This window comes from Erithacus rubecula (assembly GCF_903797595.1).
Source record: "Erithacus rubecula genome assembly, chromosome: 3".
NCBI classification, from domain to species: Eukaryota; Metazoa; Chordata; class Aves; order Passeriformes; family Muscicapidae; genus Erithacus; species Erithacus rubecula.
Window position 1 is genome coordinate 73,231,575 of NC_136689.1, and position 14,365 is coordinate 73,245,939.

General features: G+C 34.5%; 1 protein-coding gene across 1 annotated transcript in view; it reads left to right on the forward strand.

Moving 5' to 3' along the window:
• CDH12 (cadherin 12) overlaps window positions 1-14,365 on the forward strand; it is a 526,003-nt gene that overhangs the window by 360,950 nt on the left and 150,688 nt on the right. The window contains exon 3 of the mRNA XM_079302853.1: window positions 11,198-11,613. Coding sequence (XP_079158979.1) covers window positions 11,383-11,613 — 231 coding nt within the window. The 5' untranslated portion in view covers window positions 11,198-11,382. The remainder of the gene's footprint in view (window positions 1-11,197; window positions 11,614-14,365) is intronic.

A 14,365-nucleotide genomic window follows, 5' to 3' on the forward strand; every position in this document is an offset into this window, starting at 1 on the left:
TTTGAAAATTTTCCAGGTAACAGTTCTGTCACTGAATAATATTTTTTTATTAATAAACCAAAAAATGTGTTCATTATGTTTGTGATAAAGTGATATGATAATATTATCTAAAAATCCTTGGGAGTTTCAAAGACTTCTTTCCTAGAGGGAAGAGAAGAGGATTTGAAAAATAAGAGGGTTTATTTTTGCTTGCTTTACTGTCCTAGTGCAAACAACAAAAACTATCTTCATGAAGAGGCTTGATCATAGTGCTTGTGGGTGAGGCTTTGAAATTCCAGGAAAACAGGAAGTACCATCTGCCTTTGTATAGAACAAAGAAGAGTTGCTGTCAGTGATGGAGCACCAGGTTGGGAGAACTTCAGCAATCAGTGCATACATAAATCCATGGGGCCTGAGGCATCAACCTCACTTAAGTCCTCAGGAAAATAATAAAGCCCTGGAAACCTGGAAACCATTTCCAAACACACGAAGGACAAGAAGTAGTCAGTATGGATTTACAAAGGAGAAATCATGCTTAATCAACCTGCTAGTTTTCCATAATGAGGCAATTGGCTTGGTGGATGAGAGAACTGTAGGGAATGTAGTTTACCTTGACTTTAAAACAACTTTTCACATTGATTGCAAAACAATCTCATAGAGAAATTGATGAAGTAGACAGTGAGGTGGATCAAAAACTTGCATTATTGTCAGACCATTGAAACAGGTCACCCAGAGGGGTTGTGTAGTCTCCATCAGCAGAAGAAGCCTGCTTTGCCTATGTACCTACAGATGCTTCTTGTACCTGACCCTGACTGAGCTGGGGGTTTGGACCCCAGATGAACTCCAGAAGTCCCATCCAACTTCAACCATTCTGTGTTCCTGTGACTCACCATTCTGTGTTTCTGTGATTCTGCGATTAGTGAAGACATACAGTGTGTCACACATGACCACAGATCAGAGGTTGTGTGGAGGGAAACACATGTTTATTTCCACCAAATTATTAGCCTTTCTTCCAGCTTAGTCTTTGACCCATAACTCCATTTATACCAGGACAAAATGTGTGTCTCTGGGCTGTGTCCTCTGGTAAGGTTAATTCACTAATCATAGGGAAATATTTGATTTAGGTTGCTCCAGACTAAATGTGTCAATCTTTCTACCTTGAGACCTGAAGGTATTTTTTTAGTACAACAGGAGAGTGCTCTTAGTGATTACAATATGTCTGATTGATTGGCTGCAATCTATAATACTGCAGGTATGACATTATCCTCTTGCCATAATGCTGTTCTTTCTGAGTTCAGCTGAGGTGCAATTTCATCAGGACTATTTCAGCACTTCATTTCACTGAGCTTAGCCTTAAGACATTATCGATTTCCTATCTAGACCACAGTTTTGCAGACTGAAATAACTAGACAAATTTATGTTTATTATAAAAAAATAAAATATGCAATATATGCAATAAACAAGGTGCTCATTAAAGGTCTTGAGATAAGTTACATAAATCATAAACCACCTAGCCACTATACAGTTGCATTTTTACTGTAGCATGGAAGGAGCTCAGACAAAAATAAAGGAAGAATCTCTCTGAAGTGGCAAACAAAAAAGAAAAAGTAACCATTGCCTTTTTCTAAAGAATTAAGATGATGACTATAATAGTTTATGAAAATATGGGCTTTGTTTTAATTAATACTCATTTAATTGTTGAAGTAATTCAAAGCAGGGTGTTAAGAATGATGCAGAGTAAGATGAAATGGTTTCTATTCTAAGTTAAATCAGTGCTTACTGAAAATGGCTTATAATCCTTAATGGAAATTTTTTTTTTTTTTAAAAGTGGTTTTGAAATAGTAAGCTTACAAGGATTGCTGAGATTTTTCATTTCATATTTAAATTTTTCTATTTCCTGTATTTTCTGTGAAAATGTGAGATTGGGCATTTATGTATGTATGTATGAACAACAAAACAGACACAAAATAATATTTACCTTTAGTTTAGTAAATTACAGCAGATACTTTTGTGAATGATATTATGAAAATACATTCATACCAGTTAATAAAGATCCACATATGTACCAAATGGGAAAAAAATGGATCAGTGAGAAGAAGCCTCAAATAATTTATGTTGCTGAGTGTGAATGTTACACAAATGACAAGACCCATTTTCTAATACATTATTTTCTTGTCCTTTTAATTTGAAATTTAGAAAAGTAGGAAAGAATCTGAAAAGAAAATTATTTTCACCAATAAGATTTGCATTTATTTCTCTAAACAAGACAGATAGAGATGCAGTAGTAAGTGTCACTGAAATGAGTCTTTTATTTCCTCCTGCACCACCTCATCTATTGTCTGTGCTTGGCCATAATTGCTAAAATTCACAGCAGGCATCTGTTATAAAATCACCCAATTCATTACTCTTGAATTTCGAAAATGAACAATTGTACACAAGACACATGAGGATTTATGAAGATGAAAGTGAGGCATAAATATTATTTATTTTTTTTTTTAGAAACGGTAGACAAAGTGTCTCCTGGGTGCTTCCAGCATCTCTGAGTTTAATCCCTGACTTAGTTTGGGAGTTTCCACATTAACTGGGCAGTAGAGGGTTTTACTTGAGCGAGAGGTTTCTTGACCAGAGACATTCACACACAGCTGGTGAGTCTTCACAAAACACATCGAGGACTGAAAAACAAAATGCAAATGAGGATTACTTTGGCTGAAGTTATTTGTAGGTGGCTGATCTCTCTAGTTCAAATAGCAGCTGCCAGTCTAACTAGAGCCTGCCTCAGTTGCTCTAATGACCTTATATTCCTATGCAGTAATGCTGGGGTGAACAAAAAAAACTTTCTAAAAATCAAAATAGAAGCCCTACCATTGATATTTCTGATATTTTAAAATCCATGAAGGTTTTGTTTTCATTTCATTTTAGTTCACTGATGATCAGAAAAGAGTCATAGTCCTACCACAAATAGAGGTAGGATGAAAACAAGTTGTGAAAATGAGTTGTGAAAAGAGATAAATTACCAAGCATACGAGTTATGTTTTTATTGAGCATGGGATAAAGCCCAGGATAAAGTAGGTGACTCCAGAATAGTGAGAGGTCTGAGCTGATATTCTCACAGTTCAGAAAATTGATGGGTTATCCCTCACTCTTGCTGTCTCTGGGACTATCATGATGTCTCTGGGATTACCATGTTAAAATTCACAAGATTAATGGCTAGAAACCTGTTGGGCACAGCTGCTGTCTGTCGTGTTTTCCCAAGGATGGTATCAACCTCTGAAATTGAATAATTCAGTGCTGTTAGAACTAATCTATTAACCTTTCAGAATACTGAAAGTCTAAAAGTGGACTGTTATTTCCATAATTTTTGTGGAAAGAGATATTGGGGATTAAACACCTTTTAGCATTATGTTGGTGAAGACAGGGACATTTAAATCTGCTTGATAGCAGTTACAATAATTGGCAAGAGAAGACCTATATTTCCCATTTTAAATGTCTAATGTTATACACCAAGTTGACATTAAGCAATAATTGTACCATTATATATACAATACACAAACAAATGCCTGCAAGAACTCACTTTGGAATTTCTATATTTGAGTTAATTTTGTAATTTTGTATATTTTTGAGTCATTCTAATACAAGAAACTATAATAAATTGTTTGAAGTTTCTTATAAGGTACTGACAAACAGCAGAAAATCTTTTAATAATGAGATCTTAACTAAACTACTTTTGTGATCTGGTAGAATTTTTGACAGGTTCAGAAAAACAGAAATATCCTATGGATTAAGAAAATAATGTTACAGAGCACATTAAAATATGCTCATATGCATTTCATTATCGTGTGTTACATAAAAAATTATAAATATGTTTGAGTTGCAGCCTCAGATTTGTCAATTCTTGCTTTACATGTATTGCTAATGTGTTGAAATTTTTTGTTTTATTTGCCTTTCCCTCCTTGCCCCCAACTCATATGTTTATTCAAAAAGTGTAGAAGGACAGTAGAATGAAGGATTGTTTCCTGATTGTCCACGCTGTAGCATTGAAATAGATAGATTCATAGCAGAAATGAAAATGTTTGTAATTTATCAAAACTAAAGATTCTAGATCATTGACAAAGTAGGGATAGATTCACCATAGTACTTTTCTGAGTCAAACATGACACAAGACAGAATAAAAATGAAATTGAAAGCACTGCTTCATCTTCTGGCCATATTTGAAAAGGAAACTTTTTCTATTTGGAAACAGTTTTTTTCTTTTAACTTATGACTAGACTGTAGGGTTGCATTATGTATTTACAGAATAATACTGGCCAGGATCTGAATCTCAGCAAAATAAACATTAATTATTAACCTGGAGTGAAATTTCATTTTACCTGAGTTAACTTTCAAGAGTTCAATGAACCACAGAGACTTGTTCATTTACTGATGTATTTACACTTTATAATTAAAGTTCTAGTCTCTTATTTTTTTTTCCATTATCTCCCTCATATTCTTATGTATGTTTGTGAATTAGAAGTGATAATTTCCCAGGTAGAGGGTGATGGCTCAGTCATAAATGATCTCCTGTAAGTATTTCTAATGATGAGAAAGCTGATACAATATGTATAGAGTTGCATATAGAACCAGTTACCTATTTTTCACTCAGAATGTTTTTACCTTGCTCTTCTTCATTAGTTTTTCTATTAGCCTCAGCATTGTAGGTCTACACTGTTTTTGAAAGTGTGTAGCATTTGATTTTTTTATGTTACCAAACTCCTCAAAGTTACCACTTTTTTATATGCTAGAAAGCTGATTATTAAATCACATCTTTGAAGTTATAAGAATTTTATTACTGTAAAGTTTAGAAATGCCAGACATAATTAGACTTCTATCCAATGTTAGGCATTTCATAAATACATTTACTGTGTATTGATAGAGTATGTCACATGTTTTTTGTGCTGTATTACATCTTTGTGGCGACCTTCCTCTGAATGCGCTAAAAAGGACAATGACACTCAAATATGGGGGACATCATTCTCATCTCACTTTGCTTTTATGCCAGCTAAACTTCAATAGACTAGTTCAGATTCATAGATGATATCACTCTGTAGGCACAACTAACATCAGAATTGATTTCTTAACTAGTATACAAAATACATCTCTGCAGAGAACAATCGAATAGGGAAAGGAAGTGGCTTTGGCAGTCAAATCCAAAAATCATAGCCTTAATCATACTGATATTATTCTTTCCATGTCGAATCATTAGTAACTTTATATCAAGCAAAGTATTTGACATGAAATAGTAGGATTTGGGAGCTTTTGTAATAGAATTAACAAAAGTGAGCTACAGTCACTTTCTAGCAGGGGATGTGTTTCCATCTCTTTGTTGTTTAGTAGTCTACAGAGTACTGGTTTTGTCTGTTTGATGACATGTATCTTCCAGAAATACCAAGATTCAGCTTCTATATATGTATCTTCTACATACATTTCTTGCATTCAATCAGAATGCTCTCATCATGAATCTACAGAATATTTGGGTTTAGCTTAAGTGATTTGGTTTCCATTTCCTCTCTTAATCAGTAACTTCATATAAAAATCTCTGAAGTAATGGGACTGAGATTCAGATTTTCAAATTTTTGACAATTCAATCTGAGCAGCCAGGGAGTTAGCCTTGACTTCTGTACTGGTTTTGGCTGGGACAGAGTTAATTCTCTTCACAGCTGCTGGTATTGGGCAGTGTTTTTTGATTTATTCTGGAAACAGAACTGATAACACAGGGGTATTTTATTGATTGATGATCTGTGCTTATACAGAGTCAAGACCTTTTCTGCTTCTCACACCAATCCACCAGCACACATGTGGGCATGCACAGGAATCTGGGAGGGGACATAGCCAGGACAGCAGATCCCAAATGACCAAAGAAATGTTCCATAACATATGAAGTCATGCACAGCAATAAATTAGAGGGAAGGTTGGGAGCTGCTGCTTGGAGACTTGATGCCTGGGACATTGATTCACAGTTGCTGCCCAATTATTTTAATTTGTATTTCTTGGGGTTTATTTCTCCCACTCAGTTATTTTACTAATATTATTAACAATATTATTAATACTTTAATGATATTTCATTTATTAAACTGTTATATGAATGCACATGTTTTCCCACTTTTATTCTTTCAATTCTCTTGCCTCTATCCTCCTGGCTGAGGGAGTGAGTGAGCAGCTCTATGGTGCTTGTTTGCTGACAGATGTTAAACTAGGACAGTTTATACAGCTTATTGAATCTCACACAAAGGGAGATAAAGGAATAACTGTTTTGGATCATGTTAAGACTCCTGCAGGTAGAAGCACTGATATTGTTTTGTTTTTCCCATGGCAGTTACCTGGCATGGATTCCAGATGTTATTCTTGTCAAGTGGTTGTAGTAGCTGCAGAGGTTGGATCTGCTTAATCTGTTGAAAGTCTTCTGATTTGTAGGATGGACAGATTGAGAGTTAAATGCTTTGCTAGTTTGAGAGCTGTAATTTCTTGTAATCTCCCTCCTAACCCTTCTTTTGATATTACTAAGTAGTTTCCACCGTAACTAAAAAAAAATAACAGATAGAAAAAAGGAAGAATTACTTTTATTTCCAGTGTCTAGATAGGTTGTGAAGCTCAAGAAAGTCAAATTCACAAAGAAATGTGGTCATTTTGGGTCTAATACAATGGTATTTATTTAATTAAATAACCTTGAGGATATCTACCTAACTGATTTTTTTAAACTCAGAGAAAGACTTACCATATCCTTTTACCTATTCTTTAACCAGAGATATATAATCTCAAACACTTTAGCATTTAGTTTTAATAGGTATCCAAAACATGAACATGTTTTTCCTGTTGCCTTATTTTTTTATTCCAAGATATTGCAGATAAACAAGATTACATGATCAGCTATTACAGCATATCCATACTTATAGATATTATCTGACTTTCCTGCCAGCATGATCAACCATCTTACAGTATCACCAAGCTTTTTCAAACCTCTTTATCAGTAGGAAGATGGTTGCTCTACATTAGCTCTTATTTCCCATGAGCTAGAGCATTCCCTATACTAATAGATTTATGGTTAAGGTGGCTGCAGAAATGTTCTCACCATCAGTGCATAATGGACACTTTGTCAGTAAGCAATTTCCCTCCATTTTATGTTGGTTCAATTACCAGCCTTGCTGGACTGATGACAGTTTTGAGTGCATCATGGACCTTTAATGTTTCCTTCTTGTCTGCATGTGACAGTAGTACATCTGTGGTCTGATCCAAGTAGATACATCATACAGGTCTGCACTGGTTTTGGCTGGGATGGAATTAATTTTGTTCATATAAGCCAGTATATGAACAGTGTTACAGGGGCTGTGTTTTGACTTTTCCAGAAAACAGTGTTTTAGCTATTGCTGAGCAGTGCTTATGTAGTCAAGGCATTATCTCACTCCAACTCACCAGTGAAGAGGCCTCAGGTGCACGAGAAGTTTGGAGGGGAAACAACCAGGACAGCTGATCCAAGCTGACTAAAGCATAATTCTAGACCTATGGCCTCATGAACAGCATATAGAGTTGGGGGACAGGGGAGAAGAAGAAGAAAAGTTGGAATGTTTGGAGTGATGGCATTTATCTTCCCAAGTCACCACTACCTATTATGGAGCTCTGCTTTCCTGAGGATGACTGAAAACCTGCCTGCCAATGGAAAAGGAGTAAATGAACTTCATGTTCTCCTTTCCTTGCATTTGCAGCTTTTGCTTTATCTTTTAAACTGACTTTAGTTCAATCCATGAGATTCTTCACTTTTACCTTTTGGATTTTTTCTCTCATCCCACTGAGCATGAGTGAGTGAGCAGCTGGGAGGGGCTAAGTTGCTGACTGGGATTAAACCATGACAAGATCAAAAATAATTTTGAGTTTCTTTTCAAATACTTCTCTATATGAGGCCTTATGTAAATACTTGTGATTGCAGAGGGTCGATGGCTGTTGATCCTACAAGGGATAACCTTTGCCAAGCTTGGTGAGGTGATTTGTGTCTGCAGTACCATGACTCCCATTGATTAAGGGTTGTTGCAGCAGCAATGGCATGCATTAGTTTTGTATTCCAAAAGCATTTCTCTGCTCAGACTCTTTAGATTAATGGTCAGAATCAAAATTCTTCCAGAAGCAACATTTATACTGTATTTTGTTATTCCCAATAAATAATTGTAGTAGTGATATTTTATTCATCGTTTGAATTTCATGAGTTACTAAGCCTGCAGTTTTGGGGGACACAGTAAATATGATCACGATTTTTTAACAATCGTGTGTTAACAAACTGTCCATGCTTGCTGCTAGGTCATTTACCTCCTTTATCAAACTGGGGAAATGAATAAATGTATTTAAATATAAATATTAAATTAAATGTAAATATAAATTAAATATAAATGTCATGTTATAAAAGCATGTGTGGAGCTAAATTCTTACAGGGTATCCCTTTGTAGCTCTCTGTATGGGTTAATTAGATCATGCATAATGGCACTAAAATATCCATACAAGACAGTTTAAAGAAATTAGTACCTACAGCTAATACTGAAAAAAACCCAAGATCTAAGAAAAATCTGATCATCTGTATTTTTGTAATATATAGGAAAGAGATGCAATGAGGGTGCATGTCTGTTCACAACTATCTCACTGGATTTCTTTATGAGCATCACTGGAAATAATACCATAAAAAATTAGGAAATATAATGCCTTCCTTATGGTTAATTGCTCTGATTGGATTTCTAAATCCTGAAAGGAATGGATTTCAGAATGGATTTCTAAATCTAGTGTCCTATTTGTTTTTCTGATCAGAGGTATATAAGGAATTAATAAAATAAAAAAGCACTAAGACAGGTTTTAACATCAATAGCTTAAACAGAAAATGTAAAACAATAATCACAGACTAAAATAAATATATATATAGATATATATGCCTTTGAATTCCTGTACAAGTTCTAGTGGTGTTATAAAATATATTTCATCAGACCAAGCCACCTCCAATGCCAGGAATGAAATTATGGGGGAGAAGAAGCTACCGGGAGAAAATCTTCTCCCTCAGTTTCCCATGGAACAAATATTACAGTATGAGACTCTCAATTATTTCATTATTTGCTTTTCTGAGTTCTAAATTAAAAAAAAAAAAAAAAAAAAGAAAGAAAAAAGAAAAAAAGAAAGAAAGAAATTCATCATATTGAACTCCTTTTCAGCAGATGAGGCCATCTGTGTTACAATCCTGTACAACATCCATTAGCCTCCCATTTTTCTCTGACCCTCCCGTTCATCATCTTTTTGAAGCTGTAGGAAATGAAGCAAGCACTGGCATTGCTCTTTCCTGACTCTGCAGCAGGCATTCTGAGAGGCTGTCTGCGAGACCAATGGAGAAGGGGTTAAAGTGCTCTGAGTCTTGCACTTGGTTACTAACCTTCCAGCCGAGGGGGAATTGCCCTCCTTTCATTGAAGTCTTTCAATCTCTTTGCATTACTTTTGGTGCTGTATAACATTTTAAAAGCTCCCTGACTGACAGACATGGCCGGAGGCAGAGCTCTGCTGGGAGAACTGCAGTGTGCAGAGTCTTCCCAGCAAAGAGAAGTGGTGTGGCAATTAAATTGACTACAACATGATTTTGGCATTTCTGAAGCAGTGCAGACTATCCCACCCTCTTTTTTTTTTTTTTTTTTTTGATATTTGTTTCCACCTCTCATCTATGTCTGGGCAGTTCAAAAAGATATGTTGAGTTGATTGGTTATATTTTTTGCTACATTTCATGATACCACGATTTTGCCATAAAAAGGAGGCATGCACTCTGCAGCTTTGGATCAGGAGAGGCAAAAAAGTTTGGAAATCTTGGAATGAATTATGAATAAACACAGTCTGAATGTGATGTTATATACCACTGAATGCATTAAAAAGAGAAACAGAAAATCACATGTGAACTGTTCATTAAAAAATAAATTCATGCCAAATATATTGAATGCTGATCTCTCTTGTGGTTGGGTTGTGTCTTAAAGTTTCTTTGCTGGAATAAAATCCATAGACTGAAAATGATTGTGCAAATCAGAAGTTTTTACCCATTGCGCCAAAAAAATATTTTGCTGTAGAAGAAAAAATTGAAAAATTGGAAAATTGTTTTGAACATAGGAAAACTTTTATTTCAAGGATTTTGAGCAGATGGGAGTTCCTTCCTCATCTTTTATCCTTTTTGAAGGTAGAATTAAAACACTCAGTAGATAGCTTTCAACAAGTTTTTTTTTTTCATTTTATTTTTTACTTCATATTTTATTAGAGACCTTTATTTCTTATTGAGACTCTTTCAAATCAGAGCAAAAAAATCTCACCCTTTAGCATAGGAAGTGCAGCTATTCTCCTTGGTTTTGTTTCATTTTCCCTTTTTTTCAGAGTTCTTAAGTTTGCCAGGTTTCTGATCATAAATCCTTTATATTTAAATACTTCAGCATGTACCTAAGGAATAAGAATTTCTATGTTATTTATTGTTATGGATAGTAGTAGTATTCATAAGGAAAATATAACCTTTGGCAGTATTTGAAAATGAAAAATATATATGGTTAAGTGCTTTATTATTCTCCATTTTTAAGGTCCATATCATGTCATTGATTTTTAAGCAGAGCTCTATTGATTTCCTAGAAACCTATGCTTAAAAATCAATGACACAATATGACCCTAACAAAGTGGTGAATTCCATAGTGCTATAAATTGCATTTTTGTTTTTAAAATGTAAAATGCATCTATCTTAAGTCCTACAAGCAGTTATTTTTTATGTGCTGTCAACCAATACATTGTAGAGAAGACTTCAAGAGACTTTTCTAGCAAAGAAAATAAGCAAAGGATTCCTGCTCTGGACAGTAGGGTGAAAGAGTGGGTCCTCTATTCTCTAGTACTCTGTTTGTAAATCTGCATTAAATATTTTTAATATCACTGATGGGAAACAGTTTTGTTTGATAACTAGTCCTAAAGCAAAGGCTACATCTTTCTCTCAGACAAAGGTAATGCTAAGCAGAGAAAGAATGAGATATTCCTGTAATAATTGTACAGTGTTCTAGAGCAGCTCAGTGTTATAATGAAAATAGCAATCTCTTTAAATTGTGATTCTTAATCTTTTTTTCTGTCTCTAGAAACTAACTAAGTGTGAGAATTTTGATGAATGCTTCAGTGTAATCCTATGTAATTTGATGTTGCATGTAAATCTCTTTTATAGGTCCCTATAGATGGAATTTATTGCGGCAAATACCTTGTCATCAGAAGGATTAATGCCTGCATTAGCATTTCTGCAATAAAATCAGAAGCTAAGTGGTGAAGACCACAGACACCTCAAACCTGGATTCCTCTGCTCTGCATTAAGTGCTGGAGTTTTTATTACTTGCGGTAGGGAAGCCATTGCCAATGCTCACAAGGAACTGCTTATCCCTGCTTCTCTGGGTCCTGTTTGATGGAGGCCTCCTAACACCACTGCATACACAACCACAAGAGATTTTAGAAGCACAGCCAAGAGAAAATGTTGTCCCAGTGCCAGAGAGGAGATCATCTGCCCAGCGAGTCAAGCGAGGCTGGGTGTGGAATCAATTTTTTGTGCTGGAGGAGTACATGGGCTCTGAACCTCAGTATGTGGGAAAGGTAATTGTTTACTATTTCTTTGAAAGTTCAAATGATAAAGTCAAGTAGTATAATATATTGTAAATGTGTACCTGTTTCTGGTGGGACAAATCTTCAACTGGCAGTAGCTCCCTTTGCTCATTGCTTTTACCATCAAGCCTTTGCTGTAGTTATATACTTTTTTGTCTTCATATGTTTGTCTTATTTCCCCCTTCTTTCCTTTGGAATTAAACAAAAACAACAGCAATAAAAACAAACAAAAAAGAGAGACTGCCGATATGTCTGTGTTTCACAACTAATTTTAATTCAGACTATTGTAATAGCATATTTGATTCTTAGCAACAAACATTGGTCTGATGTCAAGACATAAGATATAAACCTTAAATCACAAGCCCAGAACGCACAGTCATTACTGTGATTGGTATGGTTATTCCAAGTCAGTTTTTAGCTAATGAAGACACATCTTTTTTGGTCTGTTGTCTTATGTCTCAGAACAATTTACTTTTATTTTGGATTGTTCAGATTGTTTTCAAGTATTTCCAATGTGTTTTATTGCTTCATATTCAAATTTCTGCACTACAGCTTTTACACTGCATGCAGACATGCACAATCACACCTGCAGAGAATTTTTGCAATTACCTCTCTCATTACATACCCACTGTTTCTGTAAGAGGGCATAAGAAAAAGACAGAAAACTTTTCAAGAGGTGTGGGAGTGGTGAATTTAAATAAGAGTTTTCAGACAAGAAAGCTGAAAAGGACACCTAAAGAAAATCTTAGAAGAGTATATAATTAGATGTTGTGTATAGTTTTCAGTTTAAGTAAACACCTTACTCAGTGCAAAAAAGTCAGGAATTTGTTTCCTGGGTCTCAAAATACCATTTCCCTAGACAGCAAGGTTTCAAATTCACCTGCTGTAAAAATGAGTCCTCATGCTTCAGTTTTTACTTTAATATCATAGTGAACCTTTTTTTTTTCTTAGCGGAAAGCAAGCAATATTTTTTTTTTCCTAAATATAAATAAATCCACAAAAAAATAATTTTTCTTCCTGCCCTTCCAGAAAGCTATTCTGAGGATGTATAAATAAAATACTAGATTATTTAGTTCTATTTAGCAAAGCAGCCAAAAATATACTTGGATATTGCACGTGAAGACATTTGTGTTAAGCCCTAAAATATATTGTTCATAGCAATTTGTAGAGCAGTGTGTTTGAATCACAAAGTACAATGAGCTTGTTCTGAGTCTGTAAGGGGGACCACACAATAAAAAAAAAAATCATATTTGTGATATCCAGTTGGTACAAGTTACACTTTCTGTAACACATACCTTTGTTCTGGCACCTCTCTGAAGATGTCAACAAGGACTCATCACATTAGATGCTACAGCACAGGCAATGTGATTGCTGTGCCTTTAATCTCTAAAGGCAGAAATATTATTGCTGTACCACTGTATTTTCATTAGTCTTTATTCCTATGTGTAGGTTTTTCTTGGGTCTTCTTTTAGGGTCAGTTCCAAACTGCCAAAATAATGTTAATGTTGCTAAAAAAGGAATATTATCAATGTGATGATGAATCAGCTTCTTCCTTTGTCCTGCTTTTGTTCCACTGACATTAAGTTTATAACCAAGTTTACAACTAATGGGCTATTTTCGTTAAGAGTAACAATTATCACAGATTTACCTGGAGTATTTTACCTCTTAAGACTTTTTAGAACTGTTACAAATTGTAGGACACTTTTCAAGTATAAGGAAAGTCAAAAAGTCAAACACCTGCTTCTAGAATAGAACAATTAATTCTAGGTAATAACTTTTTTCAATGCTTATTTTGATGTTTTTCTCAACTTGCTTTATCTATATTAAATAGTTTCTTTAGTATTTCTGAAAAAAACAAACAAACTCTGCCAATCTTTGTATATCATCTTTGCTGAATCTCTTACGAAAACGGAACACAAACAAACAAAACCAAGACGGAGATGTTTGTGTTTTCCCTTTATTTTCCACAAAGCTCTCATTGAAGGTAGAAGTTCCTTAGAGAAATTGTGCTTTTAAATCCAGATAGCAAAAACCAAGCTTCATATAAATTCAAATCATTGTCAACGTACTAAAATATACCCACCAGCCACTAATCAATATCTTTAGATTTCATACAATTTTTAAAAATCACATAAAATTTTTAAGGTATTAAATGCAGTTGAGTTTTGTATTGATTGCGGAACTAAATCTGTAGAAATAAATGATTCATCAAAATCAAACCTTTATTCTGAAAGCATATATTTTCAATTTAATTCTTTTTATAATGCTACTGTTCTATATTTTAAAGTGGTAATAAGTATATTATAAAGTGTAGCATATTTCATGTGAACTGAAATCACAAGGGTTTTATCTTCTTCTAGCCATTATATTAGGACATCTGTGCATAGGCATTTATATTACTTATTACAAAACTAAAGCACAGTTATAACGTCACAGTAATTTTTAAATAGGGGTATAATGTATCTATTAAATCAGGTGAAAGTTTCACTAAACAGTTGAGGGTGAATAGATAATATTGCAAACACTCTGTAAGAAAATACAGATTTGCAACAATAATGTCTTCTGTTATTGGCTAGTGCACCTAATTCCTTTCATCTCTATTTTTAGATGAATGTCGCAAGAAACATCAGATTGCAAATCAAAATATAGTTTACAATAGTTTACTGATGGAGATTAGTCTGTCTTACAGGTGAAGATTTTGAAATAGTGCTTGAAGCTTACACATTAAAAGCATTTAACCTGA